The sequence below is a fragment of the Pan troglodytes genome, chromosome 1 (assembly GCF_028858775.2).
Source record: "Pan troglodytes isolate AG18354 chromosome 1, NHGRI_mPanTro3-v2.0_pri, whole genome shotgun sequence".
NCBI lineage: Eukaryota > Metazoa > Chordata > Mammalia > Primates > Hominidae > Pan > Pan troglodytes.
Window position 1 is genome coordinate 170,156,312 of NC_072398.2, and position 27,267 is coordinate 170,183,578.

The 27,267-nt window shown below is 38.7% G+C and overlaps 1 protein-coding gene across 5 annotated transcripts in view; it reads left to right on the top strand.

Moving 5' to 3' along the window:
* The window catches only part of LOC107966870 (uncharacterized), a 212,585-nt gene that overhangs the window by 19,529 nt on the left and 165,789 nt on the right, over positions 1–27,267 (top strand). For all 5 annotated transcript variants that reach the window (XR_008547701.2, XR_008547705.2, XM_063801268.1 and 2 more), the window contains exons 2-3: positions 22,206–22,369; positions 23,406–23,455. Coding sequence is in view for 3 of the 5 variants with exons in the window: in XM_063801268.1 (XP_063657338.1) it covers positions 22,292–22,369; positions 23,406–23,455 (128 nt within the window). In the remaining 2 variants the exon portion in view is untranslated. The remainder of the gene's footprint in view (positions 1–22,205; positions 22,370–23,405; positions 23,456–27,267) is intronic.

Below are 27,267 nucleotides of genomic sequence, written 5' to 3' on the forward strand. Positions count from 1 at the left end.
CTTGCTCCCTCTGGTGTCTATCTGTAGTATTATAAGTTTTCTGGTGCAACCACAAGCAACTGAGTTTTTAGGTTTTTTTTTTTTTTTGGTCCCTGTGGCCCTAAGCAAACAAGGTATGTTGGTTTCCCATTAGGACTCTGAATCAGATGAGGCAAAAACTCGTCCCTCAGGAAGCCCCCTGAAAAGGCAGAATGCTAGACACACATACCACCCTCCTGTTTTTTCCCAGGGAAAAAGCCACAGCTAGGTGCTTACTCTTGATTACAACAAGCCCTGCTAATTTCTATCTGTGATATTACAAGTTCTCTGGCACTGCCACAAGCCCCTGACTCTCTTTTGCTCTCTGTGGCTCCCAGGCATCCAATGTATGTCAGTTCCCATGAATCTTCCGAGTCAGGTGAGACAGAAACCAGTTCCTTGGGCAGCCCCTCAAAAGCTGAAACTTTGAACATACATTTCATTCTTTTCTCTACCTGTCACAAAAGAAGATGTATGTTGGGCTTTTCCTCCCAGAGATGTGCTGGCTTGGGGGAGGGGCTGACATAGTTAATGAAATAAATTTCTTATCCATTTCAATGCAGCTGCTCTTGGCTTTGAGATTGCCTGGGGGTATTGTGACTTCCTAACTGATTTCTAGGTTCTCATAAAAACTTTTTGTCTGTGTATTGTTGTTTAGTTAATGTTTCTGTAGGGGAATGGGGTCTGGGGTTTCCTATTCCCCCATCTTGATGATGTCATTCTTCTATATCTCTTAAATAATGAGAAATTAAAACTTGCTCACTCCACACTCATATGTGCAAAGACACACACACCTTATTATCCTACCTATGGCCTCCTTTTTATTTACGCAGTTCTCCCCCTAATGTATCCTCTCTCTCAGCGTTGCCCAGCAAGTATGCCCCAAGGTCCTATGAATAGGTTTAATAACATCTTTAGACCTAAGCCATAGGAATCCCTGCTCTAGACCTTGTATTGAAAGATAATACATACCACAAATACAAAAAGACAGATTTATTTAAGAGCACATGGGCACCTCTGTCACTCAGGATCTGGTGTTGAGGGCTGACATATGCAACCGTAAACATTTGTTCTTACAAGTAACATCTTCTGGACCTCAAGGAAAAACTTTTTTTTTTTTTTTAAGTATCTCTTAATATACGTCCCTGAAACGTGCTTTAAAGGTTTGTGGTTTGTGTCATTGCCAATGTTGAAGCTAGTCCCTATTTTAGAATGTGGGAAATATTTGAACAACCGAAGCATTTAGGTAAAAGAAGAGGCGAATTAGTCAATTTGTCAAATCTTTCTTTTCAAAAAGCTTTAATATGGATATTCCTGCTCAATAAAGAATCATTTCCCAGTGACATATAGGGTACTTTCTCTTGCTTCTCTGTCTTCTGGTTCTGGAGATACATCAGTAGGTATGGTATTTGTAGCAGTTACAGGTGGCAGATGAAGAACTATTAACTTTGTAATAGTTAAAATTTATGTTACCCTGAAATTTATATATAGGAAGAAGTAACATGTACGATGTCTGACACTGATTCTTCACCTTTCTATTAAATCTGGTTACTGTTTTTAAAATGGTGAAAATCATGAGACAAGTGATAATTTATACAATGAAATTATAATAGTTTGTAAAGCTTTCTATGATAGTGATAATTTATCATATGTAATCCCACTATAATGTTTGCATATTCTACCTAAAATTTAAAGATCTTTCTAAATCTAAGATAATCATCTAATTATTTTAATAATTTTATTGATAATTCCAGTTTCTCCTGCCTCTGAAGAGTGAGTTTTCTCTAAACTGAAATTAGTATAAACTTACCTAAGGACTACAGTGACTCAGGAATAATTGTGTAATTTGGTGTTACTACTAAAGGAACAAAAATTATATGACAATCTTGATTATAATAGCATAAATTTTTTTTTTGCCAAAATGAAGGAAAGAAAATTTTGTGGAATTAGTGTATAGCAATTTATAAATTATGTATTCCTTTATTTTAGTAGTCAACAAACATCAACCAGTGATTAGTAGAACAGTGGTTTATTTTCAGTGACATAAAAATAATAGCTTCACACATATTTTTATTTTTGTTTCTATTAAAGTATATTTGTCAATGTAGGGATATAGAAGGCAGTTTATGTAACAGTTTACTAGTTTGATTATGAATTTTGAATTTAGACATCCAGTATATGGACCTCTAGCTATACTCTTGTCCTGAACCCATAAAATGTTTGAACCTGGTCTGAATAGGTTATGGCATGACAGCCAACATTTATGACTACTGTGACACTGAAAGTGTCAATGAGCAGGTGTCTGGAAACGTGGAGCTGTACTTCAACATCCTGCTGATCATATCTATGGAGCTGTTTGAGGGTGCTCTAGAAGTGCAGTGCTCAGCTCAAGGAACCTGAGTGAGGGGAATAGGATATGGTTGAGGGTCCTGGTATGGCATCTTCTTTTTGTACCCTTTGAGTGGCCTCAAGCAAGCTGCAGAATTACTACTCTAATCATGCGAGCATATTTATAGCTTCATCACTGTTTAAAATACTGGGTTTGAGAAAATTTGACTTATATCTATACCAATTCACATTTTCTTTCTTATTTTTTTAAGTTCCGGGGTACATGCGCAGGATATGCAGGTTTGTTACATAGGTAAACGTGTACCATGGTGGTTTACTGCACCTATAAACCCATCACCTAGGTATTAAGCCTAGCATACGTTAGTTATTTTACCTAATGCTCTCCCTCCCCCAACCTCACCCCCTGACTCCAGTGTGTGGTGTTCCCTTACTGGTGTCCACACTTTCCTATTGTTCAGCTTCCACTTATAAGTCAGAACATGCAGTGTTTGGTTTTCTGTTCCTGTGTTAGCTTGCTAAGGATAATGGCTTCCAGCTCCATCCATGTCCCTGCAAAAGACATGATTTTGTTCCTTTTTATGGCTGCATAGTATTCCATAGTGTATATGTACCACATTTTCTTTATCCAGTCTATCATGGATGGGCATTTGGGTTAATTCCATGTCTTTGCTATGGTGAATAGTGCTGCAGTGAACATATGTGTGCATGTATCTTTGTAATATAATGATTTGTATTCCTTTGGGTATATACTCAGTAATGAGATTGCTGAGTCAGATGGTATTTCTGATTCTAGATCCTTGAGGAATCACCATACCACCTTCCACAATGGTTGAACTAATTTACATTCCCACCAACAGAGTAAAAATGTCCCTATTTATTCACAACCTTGTCAGCATCTGTTGTTACTTGACTTTTTAATAATCACCATTCTGACTGGCATGAGATGGTATCACACCGTGGTTTCGATTGCATTTCTCTAATGATCAGTGATGTTGAGTTTTTTCATATGTTTGTTGGCTACATAAATGTCTTCTTTGGAGAAGTGTCTGTTCATGTCCTTTGCCCGCTTTTTATTTATTTATTTTTTTCTTGTAAATTTGTTTAAGTTCCTTGTAGATTCTGGATATTAGAACTTTGTCAGATGGATAGGTTCCAAAATTTTTCTCCCATTCTGTAGGTTGCCTGTTCACTCGGATGATAGTTTATTTTGCTGTGCAGAAGCTCTTTAGTTTAATTAAATCCCATTTGTCAATTTTCACTTTTGTTGCAATTGTTTTTAGTGATTTTGTCATGAAATCTTTGCTTGTGCCTATGTTCTGAATGGTATTGCCTAGAGTTTCTTCTAGGGTTTTTAATAGTTTGGGGTTTTACATTTAAGTCTTTAATCCATCTTGAGTTAATTTTTCTGTAAGGTGTAATGAAGAGGTCCAGTTTCAATTTTCTGCATATGGCTAGCCAGTTCCCACAGCACCATTTATTAAATAGGGAATCCTTTCTCCACTACTTGTTTTTGTTAGATTTGTCAAATATCAGATGGTTGTAGATGTGCAGTCTTATTTCTGAGTTTTCTATTCTGTTCCATTTGTGTATGTATCTGTTTTTGTACCAGTACCATGCTGTTTTGGTTACTGTAGCCTTGTAGTATAGTTTGAAGTCTAGTAGTGGGATGCCTCCAGCTTTATTCTTTTTGCTTAGGATTGTCTTGGCTATATGAGCTCTTTTTTGATTCCACATGAATTTTAAAATAGTTTCTTCTAATTCTGTGAAGAATGTCAATGGTAGTTTAATGGGAATATCATTGAACCTATAAATTACTTTGGGCAGTATGACCAATTTCATGATACTGATTCTTCCTATCCGTGAGCATGAAATGTTTTTCCATGTTTGTGTTCTCTCTGATTTCCTTGAACAGTGGTTTGTAGTTCTCCTTGAAGAGGTCCTTCAGTTCCCTTGTTAGCTTTATTCCAGGTATTTTATTCTCTTTGTAGCAATTGCCAATTCACATTTTCAAAATAAATTTCATTATCTTTGTCAATGAAAGAAAAGAAGGCCCTTAAAATCTTATTAAAATTTTTAATCGACAAATAATAATTGTAATTTTTATTACTTTAACTGTTTCACATTTTTTAACAGTTGTAAAAGTGGTTTGATTTTTTTTATCAACTACTTATAGAAGAGAGACTTCTTTTTCATAGTGATTATTAAGAATTTGAAGAGACTTAAAAAAAAATCTTGATAAAGACTGTGTGTAGTCCAGGTGTGGTGGCTCACGCCTGTAATCCCAGCACTTTGGGAGGCCCAGGTGAGTGGATCATTTGAGGTCAAGAGTTTGAAACTGGCCTGGCCAACATGGTGAAACGCCGTCTCTACTAAAAATGCAAAAATTAGCCAGGTGTGGTGGCACAGGCCTATAGTCCCAGCTATTCAGGAGGCTGAGGCAGGAGAATCGCTTGAACCTGGGAGGTGGAGGTTGCAGTGAGCCCAGATTGCGCCATTGCACTCCAGCCTGGGTGACAGAGCGAGACTCCATCTCGGGGGGGGGGTGGGGGGCGGCGGGGCAGGAAAAGACTGTGTGTAACTATTTCAGGCACAAAAACATCTGATAATGAAGTTCTAGTCACAGACACAAGCTCCAGTCTTGCATTACAATATGTGAAAATATTTTTTAAAAATATAATTTCAACTTTTATTTTAGACTCAAATAGTATATGTGCAGGTTTGTTACGTGGGTATATTGTGTGATGCTGAGGTTTTGGGTACGAATGATCCCATCACCCAGGTAATGAGCATAGTACCCAATAGGGAGTTTGTGAAAATATTTTTGAAATTATAAATTCTAAATTTATAATCATTGCTAATGTTTTAAAATCATAATTATATTATAATGAAAATTTATTTTCTAAAACCAAGCCCCATATTTTCATATACCAAGCCCCTAAATTTCTTCTAATTTACCCCAGTGTGCCTTATGAAATAGAATAATTTTCTACGTGTGCCATGACATACAAAACACTGGAATCCCCGCTTTATCTGATAAACAATCTTGGCAGCACTCTGTAGTCACCATGGGAGGTTTACAAAACACTCAGGCCTGGTCCACCCCAAGAATCTGATTTAGTTGGTCTGGTTTGGGGTGGGGGTTGGAAACTCAGTGTCCTCTCTGTTCTGAGAGTGGATCTGAATGTTAGAATGGCCAGGAGAGCTTGGGAAACACAGATGCCTGAGCTTCACCTCAGACCACAGAGTCAGAATATCTGGATCATGGGTTTTGAGCCCCATACCACTGTTTAAGATGATATCCTGCCTCTCTTTCAATGTGGCGGTAAGCCTCATTGCTCAGCCTTCCAGGTAGAAGACTACTAAGTGAGGAATTGAAACATTGACATTGGTTTGAGGTTTACAAAATATTAATTCTGTTACATCCAAGGATTTGGGACTTGGGTTGCAAAACATTTAGGAGTATTGGAAGCTGTCTTTTAAGTGATGCCAGTTGCATAACACTGGTGGATTCTGATGACCTAGGCAATGATTTTCAACCCTGTCTCATGTTAGAATTGCCTACAGAGCAAGAAACAAACAAACAAACAAAAACCCAAATATGCTTGGGCCTCATCCCAGACCAATTAAATGAGAATCTCCAGGAATGGGATCCGTATACGGTCTGTGTTTCAAAAAGCTTCTCAGGTGATTTTAATGAATAGCCAAAACTGAGAACAATTGGCTTAAGGGAAACCTGCAGGACTTGATTTCCAATTGTTTCCCTGCCCCTGTTTGTCCAGTCACATTGGTCTACTCAGTGTTCAGTGTCCATACCTATTCCTAACTCAAATTTTGTGGTTCTCATGGACTACACTATCTAACATGGCCCTACTGTTCTTGCCCCCTGTATCTTTTATTGCCCAGTTAATGACTTACTTTGTCTGCAAAGCCTCACTTTATTGCTCCAGCTCTCAGTGACTGCTTCTCCTGTAGTTTCCTCTAATTATAACACATATTCTCATCTGTGAGAGAAGAAACAATGCTGTCTCCATCTTTATGTCCCACCGTGAGGAAAGTCTACCCATGGCAGGTTTTTAGGAAATGCTTGCTGCTGCTCTTGCTGGCTGTGCTTTCCTTAGGGAAGTGAGTAGATTCCACCTTGTGGAGATGGCGAAGAACTGGAGAAACCCAAACTCTTATTCATCTGTATTTTTTTCTCCTACTATTTGAGGCATTTTTAGAGGGAAGGTGAGAGTCCAGGATGTTGCAGAGGTATCCTACAGTGGTGGGATTTTCTATTTTACCATGCTTACTTTACGCCCATGCCATGTGTGAGTAGGTGCTAGATGAGGAGCAATGTTCGTTACAATGAAAAATAGCTTATGTCCAAAATCACTGCCCTGGTAGGGGCCTGGAACAGTCCATAACTTGGATATGCACCTCTAGTTTCTAGATCTCCATTGGCATCTTCTAAATATCACTCAATATTCCCTTATTTGGAAAAGGGATCTTAACTCTAGCCCAAAGCTCATGTGAACCACTTTTATATTCATTCATTCATCTATCCACCACTCACTGGTTGAGCACTTTGTGTGCCAAGGACCCTGTTAGTCTCTGTGAAGCTCCCGTTAGGCCTGTCTGCTAAGTGCCTACAACTTTCGGAGCTAGCATTTACAGAGTAACAGAATACTAGCTTCTTACAAAGTTTTTTTCTTCATTTTATTTTAAACTCATTTAAATTTTATTAATGAAACACTTCAGCTAAATTGTGCAGGCTTAACACATTTAGAAAAACAAAACTTTTACCTAAAATAAAAAAGATGTAATCTTTATGAATGTTTACAACAGTGAGGTAAATAGATCCATATTCATGCAAACACAGAATTATAAATACAGTGCAAATGCACATATGATATGTGTTGCTAATGCATATGCAGACCCTTGTAACATGTCCATTTCAACACTAAATATTTAAAGTCTTCTTAAAGATGCCAACAAGTTGCTAATTCATGGTAATTTCATTCTTCTCTAAAACCTTATAACAGTTCCAAATATAACTGGTACATAATTTTCAGTGTGGATATTGAAGCCTCAAGTTAGAAATTGCATAATTACTGTGTAATTATGTGGCTTTTGGTATGTATACACACTAAGTGGCTGAAGAAGGGCTTAGTTCATTTTGTACACTTATAAACTATTCACCTGCTTTGCTGGCTTTCTTGAATTTGCATTCGTATATTCAAATAATACCTCATTTTATGAGCATTCGCCCATAGCCAAAAAAAAAGGAGTCTAATGAAAACACAACCGAGTCGTTGGTCTGTTTTACAATGTTCCTGAAACATGAATCTCATTTCTAACCTCTAGATCTTTTGGTGACATAATCATTTCACTTGAATTTTGGAAGCAGAGCCTGTTTTTTTTTTTTTCTTTCCGACTTTTATTTTAGGTTCAAGGGGTAGATGAGCAGGTTTGTTACATCAGCAAATTGCATGTTGTGTGTGCTTGGTGCACAGATAATGTTGTCACCCAGGTAATCAGCATAATACCGACAGGTAGTTTTTCAACCCCCACCCCAGTCCCGCCCTCCACCACCATGTAGACCCTGATGTCTATTGTTCATTCCCTTCTTCATGTCCATGTGTACTGAATATTTGGCTCCCACTTATGAGTGAGAACATGCAGCATTTGGTTTTCTGTTCCTGCCTTAATTTGCTTAGGATTATGGCCTCCAGCTCCATCTGTATTGCTTCCAAGGACATGACCTCATTATTTTTTATGGCTGTATAGTATTCCATGGTGTATATGTATCACATTTTCTTTATCCAGTCCACTGTTGATGGGCACCTGGGTTGATTTCATGCCTTTTCTATTGTGAATAATGCTGCGATGAACATATGCATGCATGTGTCTTTATGGTAGAACAATTTATATTCCTTTGGGTATATACCCAGTAATAGTATTGCTGGGTTGAATGGTAGTTCTATTTTAAGTTCTTTGAGAAATCTCCAGACTGCTTTCCACAGTGGCTGAACTAATTTACATTCCCACCAGCAATGTATAAGCATTCTCTTTTTTCTGCAACCTTGCCAGCATTTGTCATTTTTTTTTTCTGACTTTTTAATAGTAGCAATTCTGACTGGTGTGCGATAGTATCCCATTTTGGTTTTGATATGCATTTCCCTAATGATTAGTGATATTGAGCATTTTTTTTGTATGCTTGTTGGCTGTGTGTATGTCTTCTTCTGAGAAATGTCTGTGCATGTCCTTTGCCCATATTTTAATTGGATTGTTTATTTTTTGCTTGTTGATTTAAGTTCCTTATAGATTCTGGATATTAGACTTTCATCAGATGCATAGTGTGCAAATATTTTCTCCCATTCTGTAGGTTGTCTGTTTACTCTGTTGATGGTTTCCTTTGCTGTGCAGAAGCTCTTTAGTTTAATTAGGTCCCACTTGTCAATTTTTGTTTTTGTTGCCATTGTTTTTGGAGTCTTCATCATGAAGTCTTTGCCAGGGCCATTGTCCAGAATGATATTTTCTAGGTTTTCTTCTAGGGTTTTAATAGTTTTACATTTAAGTCTTTAATCCATCTTGAGTTGGTTTTTGTATATGGTAAAAGGTAGAGTTCTAGTTTTCATCTTCTGCATATGGATAGCCAGTTATCACGGCATCATTATTAAATAGGGAGTCCTTTCCCCATTGTTGCTATTGTTGGCTTTGTCAAAGATCAGGTGGTTTTAGGTATGTGGCTTCATTTCTGGGTTCTATAACCTATTCCATTGGTCCATGTGTCTGTTCTTGTACCAGTACCGTGCTGTTTTAGTTACTGTAGCCTTGGATTATAGCCCTTCATATAATTTGCATCTACTCTCAAGTTCTTGTTTATGTATTCTTTCCTAGGCAAAGTAACCTCATTTCCAGCCATGTTCTTGATATCATGTGTTTCAGTTCCTTTACCATGCTTTTTTCTAAAAGCATCATGGATGAAGTGTTGTTTCTACTGCCAAAGGATTCTCAGAAGAATTGAGTTTGGTCAAGGTCCTCAACTTCACTGGAATCTGCCCCCATGGACCATCCTTTTTCAAGGGTCTCACCCTTTCCCATTCAATACCTTAACAGTAATACAAGAGATCCTATAAGCTTATGATACATTTTGTGTTGTATTTCAGATACCTTTAGGATTAGATTTTTGGTTTAGTTTTCTGAAATCTCTAACTGTGATTACAAGAGATAGGGTTTCTTTTAGTTTAGAAGCATTCTGGCTCTTTAACCAGACATATAACTGGATATTTAAAGCCCTAAGTTCATCATTTCTGCTCCCTCACCAAGTTCTCCATCACTCTTAGGAACAACATACCAACTCTCTGTTTTTACTAAAATATTCTATGGCAGCAGATAGTTGGTCACCCAAAGACCTTCTCTTCCATAGGCACTTGATTCCAGGTGGTACAGATGATAATTTAGGGAATAATTTTCCACTTCATGCTGTGGATTAGCAGTGTCCCTTTTACCACTGACAGTTTGGTCATTAATGCCTTTTAATCGAGTCAGATTAGAAAAGCAGGGGCTAGATTTAGGGAAGAGACTACAAATATCTAGGGTATAAAACATAAGGAGCACTTGCACCACCCTGAGAGTGAGTGTCTCCTTAACGTTTGCATCTAAGTAACTCACTTGTCTTACCCTAGTCCCTAGTCCAGACAATCAATTCCAGATTTCCAGTTGTAAAGTTTTGTGTTGCTGAAACCACCTCAGTTTTCCATTGCTACACAACAAACCACCTAAAAATTAGAGGTTTTTCAAACAGCCATTTATTTATTCACGATTCTGTGGGTTGGCAATTTGGACTGGGCTCACTCATGCAGTTTCAGATAATTGGTGGGTTTTCTAGGAAGTGGCTGGTCCAGATGGCCCCTTCGTGTATCTGGGGCACAACTGGGACTCATCTAGGGTGGCTGCAGCAGTTGGGAATGCTGCTTTTCTCTATCTCTACTTGTCTTTCTTATCATGTAATGTTTTATCCCTAAGGAGGCTAGCCTGGGGTCTATTCATAGAGTGGCAGTGTTCTAAGAGGGTACGAGGTAAGAATGAAAACTGTACCTTGCAATGATGAGAGTAGAAGCACTAAGAAGCTAAAGAAGACAAAAAATAAAAAACAAATTTCTCTTGCTCTTCACCTTGGAAGTTGCAAGGTCATCCCAGATGAAAGAGGTGTAGAAATTAGACTTTCTGCCTTGGTGGTAGGAAATTCAAAGGATTTGTAGCCATTTTTACACCATCCCTCCTGAGTATATCCTCTGGCCACACTTATTTACATTCCTCCCATATATGAAATATATCCATTCTCTCCAAAGAGTTCCACAGCCTCATCCCATTTTGGCACAGGCTTGAAGTCTATTATCTCACTGTCTGCATTAGGTCTAGTTGGAGATGAGATTCTTCTAATGTGTCTCCTTATGGGTGGTTGCTCTTGATCCAGAGTCCTATGAACCAAAAAGACAAAGACTCTTTCCCTCACACACCCCACATACAATAGTGATATTAGGAAAGGATAACTGCAAAAGACATGCATATTCGAAAAGGAGGGGTTCGGAAGGTAAATAGCATTAGCTGATCCATAGAAATTCTGGAATCCAGCAGGGTACATGTCAGAGCACCCTACTCCGGTAGTAAAATATGTTTCTTGACTAGGGTTCAGTTCTGCTCCCTGAGTGTGGTTCTCTAACTCACTGTTCTCCTTTGCTCTTCATTTCTTTTTTTTTTTTTTCAACAGAGCTCTCTGAGGTCTTTCTTTTTTTGATAAGTAATGGCCTGTGTATGCAGATGAGCATATTATCAGTCTATTTCTGCATAGAAAGTTTCAGAGCCAGCCATTATCCTTAACTAATGCAGGAGCAGAAAACCAAATAGTGTATGTTCTCACTTATAAGTGGAAGCTAAATAATGAGAATACGTGAACACATAGAAGGGGACAACACACACTGGGGCCTGTCGGAGGGTGAAGGATGGGAGGAGAAGAGGATCAGGAAAAATAATTAATGGGGACTAGGCTTAATATCTGAGTGATAAAATAATCTGTACATTGAACCCCAATGACACAAGTTTACCAATGTAATAAACCTGCACATGTACCCCTGAACTTAAAAGTAAAGTTTAAAAAAAAGAAAGTTTTGGAACCAGAGAACTCTTTTCATTTTGAATGGTTTCCCTTTTTTTCCAGCTCATTTTTGTAGTGCTTTACTTAGTACAAGTCTGTTACAATTTTTTTGAGTTTCCTATATACCTTATTAGTCCATGTCCCAAAGCCATATCAATATGTCTTTTTGAGAAATACTTTTATCTTATGGTGCAAATATGAGTCTTATTGGTCGATATCCTTAAGATATTTAACTCTCATTTTGCTAACTGAGGGAACCTATTAGTCACTAACTTAAATTTTCCTGAGGTCTTAATAAAGCATCTTATAACCACATGCTTAGTTTGATTATTACCCTGAGGCCAATTCTTAATTTTAGAATGTTTTACTGGTTCAAAAGACTAGGGGAATGTGAAACAGTTTTATTTTACATTCAGTAAATCCTGAGATGTGCATACATGCACACATACATGCGCACATGCACACACACAAATTGTTTGCTCATAGCAGTACTGTTTGCATATGGATGAAAAAACTTCTGCTTGAAGATTGGTCATTTTTCTCTTTAGTTCTTATCTCTGTTAATGCACCTTATTGTATGTAGATAAAAAGATGCCAAATGAGGCTTTCAAAAGTCTGTTTGGAGGCTGGGCATGGTGGCTTATGCTGGTAATCCAAGCACTTCGGGAGGCCAAAATGGGAAGATCACTTGAGTCCAGGAGTTTGAAACCAGCCTAGGCAACAAAGTGAGACATTGCTTCTACAAAAAAATAGGAAAAAATTAACCAGGTGTGGTGTTGTGTGCCTGTGGTCTCAGCTACTGAAGTGGCTGGGCTGGGAGGATCACTTTAGCCTGGAGGGTTGAGGCTGCAGTGAGCTGTGATTGTGCCACTGCACTCCAGCCTGGGTGATAGAGCAAGACCCTGCCTCAATTAAAAAAAAAAGAGTCTGCTTGGAAATCTTTTTAGGCAGGTCCACTAGATTATTGGGTATATAGTCTGTCTTCCAAATTACCACAAGTGACAGCTTTGCCAATTGTTTCACTATTATATGATATGTTTTGCTCCTTATCTGCCCTCCAAGAACAATTTGATCACTGCTCTTTTAGTCCCTGAAAACAATGTCCTAATTGCTCTTCCAACCTCTGCTTGCTTGTCAGTCTCAAAGGCAATGCCCCATATTTTATGTTTTATGTTACGGCAGCTTTTGACTTTTATGCAAAATTTTCTTTATTGGCCAGGGACAAGTCAGGGAAGCAGAGCTCCTGTGAGTGTTCGGATAAGGGATTGGTTATAGGAATTAGACTTTATACAATTGTGGAAGGAGCTGATGAAATGAAGCTCCAGAAAGAGGGCTGACGTATCAGAGAAATGTGTCACTAACCGATCTTTTTGAAGCATTGGTGCAACCGGACAAGCTGGAGCTTGCAGGGGTACTCAAGAAGGCAAACATGACCAGCCACTGAGGTAGGACTATGAGGAAGCAGCTCACAGTGAAATTAGCGAGTAGTTGTTGCCTCTGTGAAGCTACTGCATGTGTGACTCTCCCAGCAGTGTCTTGACAGTAAGCCTGGGGCTGCTGTTGTTCAACAAAGCCTGGGGTATGGAAGAAGAATTGGATATGAATAGGAGAAGAGTAAGGATAAACTGGAAACCACTGGATCTCTGTGTCTGTCTGTGTGTCTGACCACAATATGACCTTCAAAGAGTAATGCTCATTATTCAACCTCTGCTACTCAAATCTCACACAAGTTCCTCTTTTAACTGACCTGAACTCAGAATCATATTAAGAAGGAATTCTAGGACACAAAGTTTCCAGTTTAACAAGTTGACAATAGAACGATCCAGCATAAATACATTCATATCTTATGCCATTAATAGTTACTACATGAACACAGAATTAGAAAATTTTGATGCTCTCATTATTTTTTCCCAACTGCACAGTCTTTTCCCCCTTTTTGATTATCTAGGCATCAATTTTATATAGCTCATTTTTCCCACTGGAGAAAAATTAATGTCCCTTATAAGAGCACTGTTTAAATAGCCCATAAATTTTAATAGCACCAAGAGTGGCTTTCTGTGTATCATGTACTGTCTGCTGGTACCCACTTAATTTTAGGAATGTCAGAAAGAGCCTCTTATTGTACATTAATGGAAAATTAAATCATCTTACAGGGAGTTTCCTTCTTTTCCGATTATTTTTCTGGGAGAAAGCAGTATTTATTTTATTGTAACCAATTCTTCCTTTGATCTAAAGTATTCCAAAGCATTTGATGCTTTTCCTACTATCTTTTTTTGTGGTGAAAGTTCAGCCTGCACTGAAGAACTTCCTTATACTCTAGTAGCAATTTCAGAAAAACTACTTTAGTGCTTGAAAGGACCTCAGAGAACATCTAATATAATTCATGAATTTTTTAGATGAGGAAACTCCAGACCTGGGTGGCAAACTAATCCCAGAAAGTAGGTATTACCATTCCATTTTACAAATGGAGAAAGACAGGATAACAAAAGTTAAACAAATTACCCCAACTCACACAGCTAGTGGGGGGTGGGGCTGGGATATAGCCCAGATGTGTTTGCTTCAAGTGTTCTTTTAACTAAACCATTTCACTTGAACCACGGGGCCATCATTTAAGCTCCTGATATAACACAGTTGTATTTTGTGCAGTGCAAAGGATCAGCCCATGAACCCTTAACTTAGGGATGGCAAGAGTAAAGGTAAGCATTTTGGAAGTGTTTACTTTTCTCCCTTCTAGAGCCCTTCCTCTTTTTAGCTCCTTCTAAATAGGTAACGTATGATGGCTGATTTGAACACTATCCTGGACACTAAATTATTGTCACCTAGGGTTGCTCTTGTTCTAGCTATCCTTTGACTATCTCTTATAGTGTCCTGTATTCCTTCTTTAGGCTTCTAAAATCAGAGTAGATTGCTTATTTAAGGTCTGAGGCTACTTTTATGCTAGAGTTAGTTCAACAGTTCTCCCAGAAAACATTTTGGTATCCACAGTTCGAAATAACTACCCCTTCTCTGAACATAACACCTTTCATCTTTTATTGTAATAATTAAATTAGTTTCCTGTCTGTAGCTCTGACTGTGAACTTCTTCAGGGCAGGCATTTTGTTTTCCATTTTTGCCTCCCCAAGATTAAGATGATGCCTGACTCCAAGTGTATGTTAATAAATATCTATCAAAGTGAATGCGTGTGGAGGATCCTCTCTGTTGGAATCAATCTGATAAGTGTTATAAGCATAGTGCAGTGTTCACACTTAAAAGTTTTATGCTGTCAGAACCTCCTCATTCTATTGATGAAGAGACTAAGATCAGGGTTGAAATGAATGACTCAAAATTACACATCTATATTTTAAGAAAATTGAGAATAGAATTCTGGATGATTCTTATCCTATAGGATCTTCCTATGGCATCTGTGTTTTTCAAACACTTTTTTGACTGTGAAAGTCTTTGAATGAAACAGTATCAGCCCACCACATTACATGGTTAGAAGTAGAACTGCTCTAAAGGTTGTAGTTATTGTAGGGGGTGAGGGAGACAGAAGGCCCTGGACAGCACCTGCTGCTGTCACCACCCCATCCTCTGCCTCCACCCCTGGGGTCTACAACCCACGAAAGGGTTCCATGGAATACACTTTGAAAAACACTGTGCTACATTGTGCTTGTTTGCTTTCTCCTTTAGCTCTATAAATAGCTAAACAAATTCACAAAGGAACAAAACAAAATCACACACTCCCCCTGCTGTCTATGACCCCTCCTCTAAGCAGGAAGTTTTGCCCACTTGGTAACCCCAGTGGGGATCAGAAGAGTGAGTGTCATTTTCAGTCTAGCAGTACAAAGTGCCCATTCTTGCACTTTTATGGAAGGCAGTGCAGCCGGGCGGGTCTCCCACGACACATCTGCAGGGCTATATCTCACAGGAAGTAGTGCAGCTCTTCAGAGATAAGTTTCACTGGGGAACAAAGAGGGATTTTGTTCACTGCTTCAAGAATGATGCATTGAACCTGGGCCTGGCTTTTCAATTCATGCAGCTAGAAACAAGGCAAAAATGACCCAGCATGCTTCTTCCTTCTCAAGTCAGGCAGAGTCATTTCCAAATCACCCTCCTCCTGCGCTCCAAAGACATTGAGAAAGCATTCTCTTTCCATTTCTGTACCAATCACCTCAGCTACCCCCACTGTACTCCCTGAAATCAATCTTGAACATTTACAAAGTTGTGTTTATTTCACACATTTTTCCGCTTTTGGGAATCTGGGCTGTTCACTCTGTTGAGATTAAGATGTCTCAAATTGTGGAAGCCATTGTTAAGGATTTCTGAACCTATTACTTGTAGCAAAGTACCACAGAGCCATAGTGTTAGAGCTTTTTTGTTTTTGGAAAAGCATGCTTGTGAGTCAAGACAGACTTGGGTTTGATGTCCAGATTCCCTTTGACTAGATATTTGACTGTGACCTTGAGCAATTTGCAAACTTCTCTGACTTTCCTCATTTGCAAAATGGGAATAATGATATCCCAGCTCCCACTATGAAGTAGAAAACGGAATCTCAGAGAGGTAGAGTGTTTTGCCCGATGTCCACAACAAGTTAGTGCCAAGGATAGCTGGGCAAGGCTTGTTATGTGCACTTAGGAAGCTGTACTGGCTGGTGAAGCAAACATATGACTCTCCGCTTTGTGTCTGTATCTCAGCTTTGGAGGCATTTGAATTTCTGACCACATTTGAATTTCAAGAAGCCATACATTTCCTGTGAGATAATGAGGTGTGGTATTGAGGCAGGCAGGATTTATATGGCAGTTAAATGTAGTTTGGTATCAAAAATATGATTGCATTATTCACTGTGGCATAGCAAAGATCACCTCTGCCCCCTTGCTTTTGGCTGGATCAGCAGATGTAAACCACGATTAAAGAAACACTGTCAAATATTTCTTTATAGTTTAATTTTCCTCTTACTCTCCATTGCTTGCAATGCCCTTGCCTCTGGGAAGAGTGGCAAAGTAAATATGGCTTTTCTTACTGGTTTTGTCCTTCTTGCTTTTAGAGAGTGATTTAAGAATTCAGATTGGTCCTGGATTATCATCTTTGGTGTGTTGCACATGAGAATGGGTTAGCTAAATAGGGACTGAGAATCTGCATTTGAAACAAACCAAAGGCCTTTGGGCAGCTGAGGCAGTGCTGGGATGGGGAGATCACCACTCCCCTGAAGCAGCCAGTTTTATTTCCAGAATGCTTTCATTGTTAGACGCCAACGCTTTCAAAGAATCAGAGAAGTTCCATGATGGTTTGGGTCAAATGTGGAACTTTCAGTCCCAGGATGTAGTTAAACATAAACTAAATGTTCCCTTTTAAAGGAAGCTATCAAAGGGATTCCTGCTGGAGACTAGGCTTTCCTGAGTTTAAATATTAATTTTGCCACTTCTAAACTCTGTAAGTCTTAGTTTCTCATATGTAAAATGGGGCTAATAATGCTTACCCTATTGTGTTGTTCTGGGGGATAAAGTGAGACAGTCTGTATTAAATGCCTAGCAATAAATGTAGTTCTCTATTTACTACTTTTTTTTTTTTTTGAAACAGCGTCTCCATTCTATTGCCTAGGCTGGAATGCAGTGGTGCAGTCATGGCTCACTACAGCTCGACTTTCCAGGCTTAAGCAGTTCTCCCACTTCAGCCTCCTGAGTAGCTGGGACTACAGGTGCACACTACCACATCTGGCTAATTTTTGTATCCTTTGTAGAGATAGTTTCACCATGTTGCCCAGGCTGGTTTAGAACTCCTGAGCTCAAGTAATCTGCCCATCTTGGCCTCCCGAAGTGCTGGGATTACAGGTGCATGCCACTGCATGTGGCCTCTACTTACTTCTTTGCAGGCATAGATATTTGATCTTTGAGTAAATTCCTTTATCAATGGAAAGATTTATAATGGAAAAGTTCAGGAACTGTGGGAAATGGATGAAAAACTCATTTTGGGAATGCTAATATGAGCATGTATGTATGACGTCAAGACTCTATTGAAGAATGATCCTTCTCAGTGTTCTAGGTCAACATAGAGTTATTTGATGCTCAGGAAAGCATCAGTGGTCCAGAGAGTTGAAGTTTTTGTTGAAGGAGGGGAGTATTTATACTAGCAGTGATACCATGGACTTGGATTAGTTTGGATGGTGAGGGTGGGATGGGGCAGCGTGGTGAGAGGCAAGGGTCTATGTTTTGGTGAAATTAGTAGAGTTTGATTCTTATAGTTCCTTATAATCTATACTTGGAATAATTAGAAAGAAGGAAAATAAATGGTTGGAGAAAGAAAAAGGATATAAAAATGTGAAAAGTCAGAGTTTCTTTTGCTATAGCTAGGATACCCTGGGCAAGAAAGGGGAATGGGAGGTTAAGTTACACCTAGGGCTTGAAATCAAACTATTTGAAGGAGGGATCTGGGTCTTAGGTAAGAGGGACTGATATTTTATAGTTCAATCAATGTAAGCATTAATAATAAGAGCAGGGACAGAGTATACTGATCTATTCTTATAGAAAGTTTTCATGGGCTTAATAAGGGAAAGAAGGAAGAGCAAGGGGAGAAGGAGGTAAGAGTAGGAAAAATTTGAATTTTCTCTTCCATACATGACATTTACACAATATTTGATACGTATTTATAAATTTAATTGAAAAAATTTGTTAGGTAGGTATTACTATCCCACTTACAGATAAGGGCATTAAAGTTTAGAAGTAGGATATTGTTTAATGTCACAAAGCTAGAGGGTGGAAAAAATTGGCTTTGAAACTTGGTTTGCATAACCCCAGACCCTGTGTGCTTTCTATGGTTCCATGCTGCACCTGAGCTGTATAAATCCCTAGATTGGCTACGAAGGCAAGACTAACAGTCTGTGGATTTGTGGGTGGTCCCCTGAGTGAAGAAAAACACCACTTTGTTTGCACCCTAGGTGACAAAGTTGCAGATGAGGGAGAGAGTGAAATCTACCCCCTTTTTGAGAAGACTTTTTCTCCCAGATCTGGGCTCCTCAAAGAGTGGTCCCTGGACTCTGTCAGTTTATAAGCCGTTACTGGTCTGCGATAAGAAAAAGACCTCGAGCCAAACTAAAAATCAACTTTGTAATTAAGCACACTGCTTGATTCTATTTATATACTTTTTGTAGCAAGACTTTTTGGATGAAAGAAGCAACGCATGGATTTACATTGTGATGTAATCGCCTCACCACATCTTGGCAATCTTTGACAGATTGGCTACTTAGCAAAGCACTATCCTAGAACCATCCCCTCACCAGGTCATGGCTAGCATTTTAGCTGATAGTCCCTCAGGGGCTCTGTACCTCTCTCTCTGTTTAACAACTTTACCCCAGAAGAGTACAGCTCACGTATGAGTTGAGCCAGCAGCTGAGGGACTTCCAGAGAAACACAATTCAAGACTCTGAGAAATGGGAGATTTCAAAGGACACAGGCCTGTGTTATCCCTCAGAGGTCCTCACTTAGCCTCTCAAGTGAGCTGCTATTATGAACAAATTTGACATACTATAACCTAGCCTATGATTTTCCTACAATATCTTTCATTATTTTAGGAACAAGAGGAATCCAGGATTTAGAAGAAAGCTACTTTTTCCCCAAGGAATTTATTATGAGCTGATTAAAATTGAGAGCTGGTGGTGATCCTTCAAAATTTAAAAAGAAAGTATTTTCCTTAAGAAAACCAAAGCATCTCAAGACTTTGGTGTACTTTTGGTCAGAATAGACGCTTAGACTACCATATGAAAGGCAAACGATCTTATTTTCAGGGAATACAAAGGCGGAATGAAAGCAAATATATATCAGAGAGGTTCAGAGTTAAAAAGGATTTTGTATACAGGATTAAGAAACTGACTTCATCAAGATGACATTATTGGAGGAAAATATGTAAAGTCATTAACTGATATTGTCAAAACATATTTGTATCTTACAGGATTGGTTTACAATAGGCCATGCCTCCACTGCTCTTCCCTCTTATGCTCTAGCAAATTTCTGCTTGTGCTTCAAGATCTATCCTGAAGTTCACCTTTCCTGTGATGTCTTCTAGTTTCCCAGGGAAAACATCTATCATTGGTATTCCTGCATTGCAACACCCTCCACAGGCAAACTTTATATTGACCATGTTTTTCCTCTGCTAATTTGTGAACTCCATGATCCAGGGTTAGTGACCTATTTACCTTTGCACTTCTCGCCCTTAGCACAGTGCTTGACCCAGAATGTACACAATGAATTGGCTCTACTGCTCTGTAGGTTAAGAGCGTGAACTGAATACCGAAATAATGCCTGGGTTTGCATCCTGGATCTGCCACTTATTATGTAACTGTGAGTGGGTTGGTCATTTAACCTCTCTATGCCACAGTTTCTTCACCTCTTCACGGAGGGTAATAATTGTACCTATAGTGTTTGAAGACACAATGCGATAAACAATACATATAAAACACCTAGGACATACCTGGAAAACAATAAGAGCTTTAGAAACGTTAGTGATCATGTTGTTGTTGATAATGAGACTCTAGAGGGCAGAATTAGGATCAGTGATTAGTACTATCAGGGTAAGAAATAACTTTCTAACAAGGGGTGGGGATATCTGAAGGCTAAGTAGTTTGCCTTAAAAAGTAGTGGGCTACAGTTTTAAAATCAGTGTGGTGGCTGGGTGTGGGGGCTCATACCTGTAATCCCAGCACTTTGGGAGGCCGAGGTGGGTGGATCACGAGGTCAAGAGATCGAGACCATCCTGGCCAACATGGTAAAACCCCGTCTTTACTAAAAATACAAAAATTAGCTGGATGTGGTAGCGCGTGCCTGTATTCCCAGCTACTTGGGAGGCTGAGGCAGGAGAATCGCTTGAACACTGAGGGTGGAGGTTGCAGTGAGCCAACATCGTGCCACTGCACTCCAGCCTGGCAACAGAGGGAGAATCCCTCAATAAATAAATAAATAAATAAATTAATAAAACCAATGTGGTAATACCATAGGGATAGACATATAGATCAGTGGTACAGAATTAAGAGTTTAGGAATAAGCCCATACGCATATGGTCAATTAATTGTTAGCAAGGGTGCCATGAATACTTAATAGGAAAATAACAACCTTTTCAACAAATGGTGCTGGGACAACTGCGTATCCATGTGAAAAAAAGTGAAATTAAATTCTTACCTAGCACTATATACAAAAATTAAGTCAAAATGGATCAAAGACTTAAATGTAGGAGCTGAAACTATACAACTCTTAGAAGAAAACATGGAGTAAACTCCCTGACCTTGGCTTTGGCACTGATTTCTTAGACATGACACCAAAAGTATAAGCCATACAAGAAAAAATGGATAAATCTGACTTGGTCAAAATTAAAAACTTTATTGAATCAAAGGACAATATCAAGACAGTGAGAAGACAGAATGGAGGAAAACATTTCCAAATAGTATACCTGTTAAGGGTCAAATATCAGCCGGGCGTGGTGGCTCAGGCGTGTAATCCCAGCACTTTGGGAGGCCAAGGGTGGTGGATCATGAGGTCAGGAGATTGAGACCATCCTGGCTAACACGGTGAAACCCCGTCTCTAGTAAAAAAATACAAAAAAGTAGCGGGGCGTGGTGGCGGGCGCCTGTAGTCCCAGCTACCTCAGGAGGCTGAGGCAGGAGAAAGAAGTGAGCCCGGGAGGCGGAGCTTGCAGCGAGCCGAGATCGTGCCACTGCACTCCAGCCTGGGCGACAGAGGAAGACACTGTCTCAAAAAAAAAAAAAGGACAAATATCCATAATATATAAAGAATTATAACTCAACAACAAAAGCAAATATCCCAGTTAAGAAAATGGGGAAAAGGCTTGAATACACATTTCTCCAAAGGAGATATCTCAATGGCCATGAGCACATGAAAAGATGCTTGATGTCATTAGTCATTAGGGAAATGCAAATCAAAACCACAATGAGATACTCCTTCACACACACTGGGATGGCTATAATTAAAAAAACAAAACAAAATGGAAAATATCAAGTGTTGGTGAGGATGTGGAGAAATTGGAACCTTCATCCATTGCTGATGGGAATGTAAAATGGCACAGCTGTGGTGGAAAACATTTGGTGGTTCCTCAGTAAGTTAACCATAGAATTCCCATATAAACCAATAATCCTGCTCCTAGTTACATACCTAAAATTAATGAAAACAAGTGTTTAAAAATGTGGTATATCCATAAACTGGACTATTTATTCAGCCTTAGAAGGAATGAAGTACTGATACATGCTACAACATGGGTGAACCTCGAAAGCATTATATTGAGTTAAAGAAGTTAGATAAGAAAGCCACATATTGTATGATTCTGTTTATATGAGCCATCTAGAATAAGCAAATCATAAAGACAGAAAGCAAATTATTGGCTGAGGGAATGAAGAATGGGGAGTGGCAGCTTAATGAGTATGGAGTTTCATTTTGGGATGATGATAATTTTCTGCAACTAAATAGTGGTAATGGTTGTACAAACTTATGAATGTACTAAATGCCACTGAATTGTTTGTTTTAAAATGGTTACCTTTGAACCTTTGTACATAGTTGGTGGAAATGTAAGTTACTATAAGCACTATAAAGAACAGTTTGGAGGTTCCTCAACAAACTAAAAATAGAGCTACCATATGATCCAGCAATCTCACTGCTAGGAATATACCCAAAAGAAAGGAAATCAATATATTGAAGAAATGTCTTCACTCTCATGTTTATTACAGCTCTATTCAAAATACCCAAGATTTGGAAGCAACCTAAGTGCACATCAGCAGACAAATGGATAAAGAAAATATGGTACATATACAAAATGGAGTACTATTCAGCTGTAAAAAAGAATGAGATCCTGTCATTTGCAACAACATGCATGGAACTGGAGGTCATTATGGTAAGTGAAATAAGCCAGGCACAGAAAGACAAACATTGCATATTCTCACTTATTTGTGGGAGCTAAAAATTAAAATAATTGAGCTCATGGAGATAGAGAACAGAAGGACTGTTGCCAGAGGCTGGGAAAGGTAGTGGGATGGTGGGGAGTGGGAAGTGGGGATGGTTAGTGGGTACAAAAAAACAGAAAGAATGAATAAGACCTAGTATTTGCTAGCACAACACAGTGACTATAGTCAAACATAATTTAATTGTACATTTTGAAATGATTAAAAGGGTATATAATTGGATTGCTTGAAACACAAAGGGTAAACGCTTGAGGTGACAGATACCACATTTACCCTGATGTGATTATTATGTATTGCATGCCTATTATCAAAACAACTCATGGAACCCATAAATATATACACCTACTGTGTACCCACATACAAAAATAAATTGGTTATCTTTATGTGTATTTTGCTGCAATAAAAAGAAGTAGTAAGCTTCTTTTTGCAGCAATTATTCAAACTGAAACTGAAAAGCCACCTATTGGGGGTGCTGTTCAGGGCACTTGCACAGGGTGCTGAAGCTTGGACAAAATGACTTCAAAGGAAGTCAGTGAATGTGAGTGAGCAAGGCCTCTGCCTGTGGTGTCAGGCAGGCTGGGAGCCAGGGTCCTGCATCTTGGCTCTGTGACCCTGGGCGGGGCTTAACCCTCTCTGAGCCTCCTCTGTAATGCAAGGACAATAATTACAGGGTTGTTGGAAGATTTATAGTGGGATCACAATGCCTGACACATGGTAAGTGCTCTGTAAAGGCCAATCCCTCTTACAGTTTTCAGATTCTGTAATTCCTTAAAAGGACCTTCCTCATAATCAAAACTACATTTTCAAAATAATTAAGAAGTGTTTGGGAGCTGTGAGAAGATCCCAGAAATCAGGGAAAATCCTTTTTCTCCCATCTTGTTCCTAAGGAAACCCACTGCCACGAGATCTGTTTTCCAGGCCTTGAATGCTTTTGTTCCTCATATCTGGGTTTTCTTCTCTTTTCTCCAGCCTCTGCCTCTGAATGTGAAGGGAAACTGGACCAGCTCAGTGTCAAGCCTGTGAGTAGAACACCCTCTTAGTTCTTTCACAGTTGGTTTCTGGAAAACATCTCTATGTCCAGATTACTTTGTGGATCTCAGCCCTCCCAGTGTTTTGGCTTCATGGTTTCTGTAATACTTCATTTCATTATGATATGACTGTAAATGGTCAGTCACCTTCACTTTCTCTAGCTAATTACACCCACAAGGATTTCCACAAGCCTGTGGTATTTTCAAAGAGCTCACACTCATGGATTTGCCAGAAATCTACAATGGAAATTTTAAATACAGGCATTCTTTGACTTCTGAATGCCTAATTTACAAAGGTCAAATATCTATGGAAGCTTGGCCCTTGCTAGGCACAGAGCTGGGGCAGCCTTCTCCTTCTGTGGGTCCTGGAAAGGGAGAAAGAGTTTTGATTGCCATCTGTCTTTCCTTCTTCCTGTGGGGTCAGTGGCTGAGGAATTAGTGAAGGGGATTGGGAGGCAGGGGAAGAGATGTGTTTTTGAGAACAGTGCATCTTCACAGGCATTGCATGATGGCCATAAATGATAGAACCTGGAGTTTGGGTATCAGAACTGAGTCAGAAATCTGGCTCTATCTTTAAACATTTATCTTTTATGACTGTGTTTCCCTGGAAAATTATGTAACTTCTCTAGGCTTCAGTTTCTTCATCTATGACATGGAAGATAAATATATTTATATTGAGGGATAATGGCAAAGATTAAATTAGATAAAATATGTACGACAGTACCAATAATAATGGACTTTTCTTTCTTTCTTTTTTTTTTGAGACAGTGCTTGCTCTGTCACCCAGGCTGGAGTGCGGTAGCATGATCTTGGCTCACTACAACCCTTGCCTTTTAGATTCAAGTGATTCTCGTGCCTCAGCTTCCCGAGTAGCTAGGACTATGGACTACCACCATGGCTGGCTAATTTTTGTATTTTTAGTAGAGATTGGGTTTCATCATGTTGTCAGGCTGGTCTCAAACTCTTGGCCTCAAGTGATTTGCCCACCACGGCCTCCAAAAGTGCTGGGATTAAAACCATGAGGCATCGTGCTCTGACAATAGCATTCTTTTATTGAGTACTCACTATGTGCCTGGAATTATTCTCTGTGTTTTAAGGTAATAACTTACTTACAACAACACTAAGGATCCTACTTTAATCCCTGTTGTGTGGATGTGGGAGCCGAGGCCCACATAAGGGAAGGGCCTTGTCTCATGTTCAGAGCTGGGAAGTGTTTAGTGACAGGAGTCAAACCTAGGTAATCCAGTCCTAGTGTTCATACTATGCTAAGCTATACTGCCTTCTCTTTTCTTCATACAAAAGCTAAATTCTCACTATTACATGGCTTTCAAAATAGTTGTTGACAGGAGAAAGAGAGGGAGTCGAGATGTAATTCTGATGTTCCTGAGATTTCTAGATATTGCCTCAATACTGATCTATGTCAACACCATGACTGGCTTGGCTTTTGTGGGCCTTACTGGGGATCCAACTTTTGTTCATAAAATTCTTTTTATGGGAAAATGCCTTTGACATTCTAGAGAACAGATTCACATGGGATACTTTTCACTAGTATTTACAGCAGTAGTAGTGGTATAGTAACAATTGTCTTGACTCTTAGTGAAGGACAATATACTTAACATCTTTTTTTCTTTTTTTTCCTTTGCTTTCTTAAAATGTTTAGTATGAGAGGCAGGGGGAATTGGAAAATTGGTTTTGTTTTTCTTTTCTAAAAGCAGAAAACTGTGTAATTAGTGGGAAATTTACTCATAATCTTGATCTTTAAAATCTTCTGCCCTTTCATTCCATTAAGATTGCCTTTTTTTTTTTTTTTTTAAAGAAGGAAGAAAAGAGGCATAAATAGCCAGGCTACTAAATTCTCTTTAATGACTAAAGCTAATAAGAAATGGCTCTGGTATTTCATCCAGCCTCTCAAATAATGGCTCTGTTGTTTTGATCTCAGAAGTGTAAGGGAAGCTTTATATTCAGGGATGGGCGTCCCTGTCTCAGGCACCTGAGAGACTGCATTATATATTTGAAAACCATTTTACAATGTCCCTTCCCAGAGTGTGAGGCCATTGATGCTTTGATGTGGTTAAGTAATTTAGTACAATCATGTAATAGATTAAATTAGATTTCATCTTCCTTGAAAGTTTTGAAGAGTACACATGAAATGAGTGTATCCACAATCTTGGAGCACTGGGAGCATTTTCCATTTTTTATTTTTTATTTTTCTACAGGCTTCCTTCCCTTAATCTTGAATAGAAGCAGAGGAGAAATTGCTGAATTTCATTCTGTAGTATCCCTGCTTGAGTGGGAGAAAAGAAATGCATGTAGGGAAGAAAAGAGGGAGATATTTTCTAAGATAGAGTGGAAGAAGCTTTTTCATTTTCCATAAAATAAGTATTATGTGGTGGTGGGAGGGAACAGAGGCAAGAACAAAGACTTCAGAAGGATTTGTAGAGGCAGACATGAGTTTTAGTCTTGAGTCTACAGATTTTATTGTTGTTGTATTATTTTATTTCCCTGAGCCTGTTCCTAATTCTGTAAAATTGAAGTCATAATATTAAAGTTGAAAATGAGATGATGTAGATAAAGTGGTGGACATAATGCCGGTCAGAGTCAACACTTAATACATGGTTGTTTGCTTTCCTCTGATTTCAATTTAGTCAGTTACATATTGAATATTTATTAATAAATCATATCAATATGTATTGAATATTTATTTTGAAACACACACTTGAGTGCTGTATAAAATTAGACACATCAAACTATGCACCTGACATTTTCAGGGAATTAGAGTAGTCCAAACTTAAAATATTCCCAAATGAACTCATGGTCCCCACTTTTGCTAGTATTGCTTAGCTCAGCAAATGGTACTATCTTCACCTGACTGCTTCACCTTCTTTTCCTAAGAAAACTAGGTATCATCCATGAGTCACTCCCTGTTCCTCACCCCTTATAACCAATTCGTCATCATATACTGTCAGTTTCTTCCAAAATATTCTCAGATCCATTAATTTCAGAGCAATATCTCCAATTTCACTCTTAGTAGCTGCATCCAAGCAATCTTTATCTCTTTCCTGAGTCATACCAATAGCCTTATACTTCTTCTTCCTGCATATATTCTCATCTTTCTCCACCTATTCTTTAAAGAGAGAGCTTTCATAAATGTAAATCTTACCATGTTACTCCTCTGCTCAAAAGCTTTTACTAATTTTTTATTGCTTTAATGAAAAAGACAAAATCTGTTTTGTTAATCACTGTGTACTAGGCACCTAATATTAATGCATTGCATATATATCAATTCAATAAATATTTGTTAAATAAGTGATCCCTTTTTTCAGCATCCGTCTGGCTGCTTTTAATGGCAAAACCCACAATTACCTTTGCACCAACCTGATAGAGTCATCTCATCCACTGCTACTCGATATGCTATGTTTTTCACATATATAAACCTGCAAGGGCGATAGTATAATTTTTGCTTTAAGTCTTCACATATAAAACAATTAAGAGGAAAAACAATCTTTGATATTTACCCAGGCATTTAGTACTTCCAACGATCTTCATTCCTTCCTGAAGATCTGAGTTTTCATGTTATTGATAGCCCTCAGTCTAAAGAGCTTTTTGAGAATTTCTTTTAAAATGACAAATTATCTTAGTTTTCTATCTAAAAATGTCTTTATTCTGCCCTCATTCTTGAAGGATATTCTTGCTAGGTTAGGATTCTGGGTTGGCATTTATTTTTTTTCAGCACTTTAAAGACACTGATACACTCTCTACTGGCTTCCATTATTTCTAGTGAGAAGTTAGCAAACATCTGAATC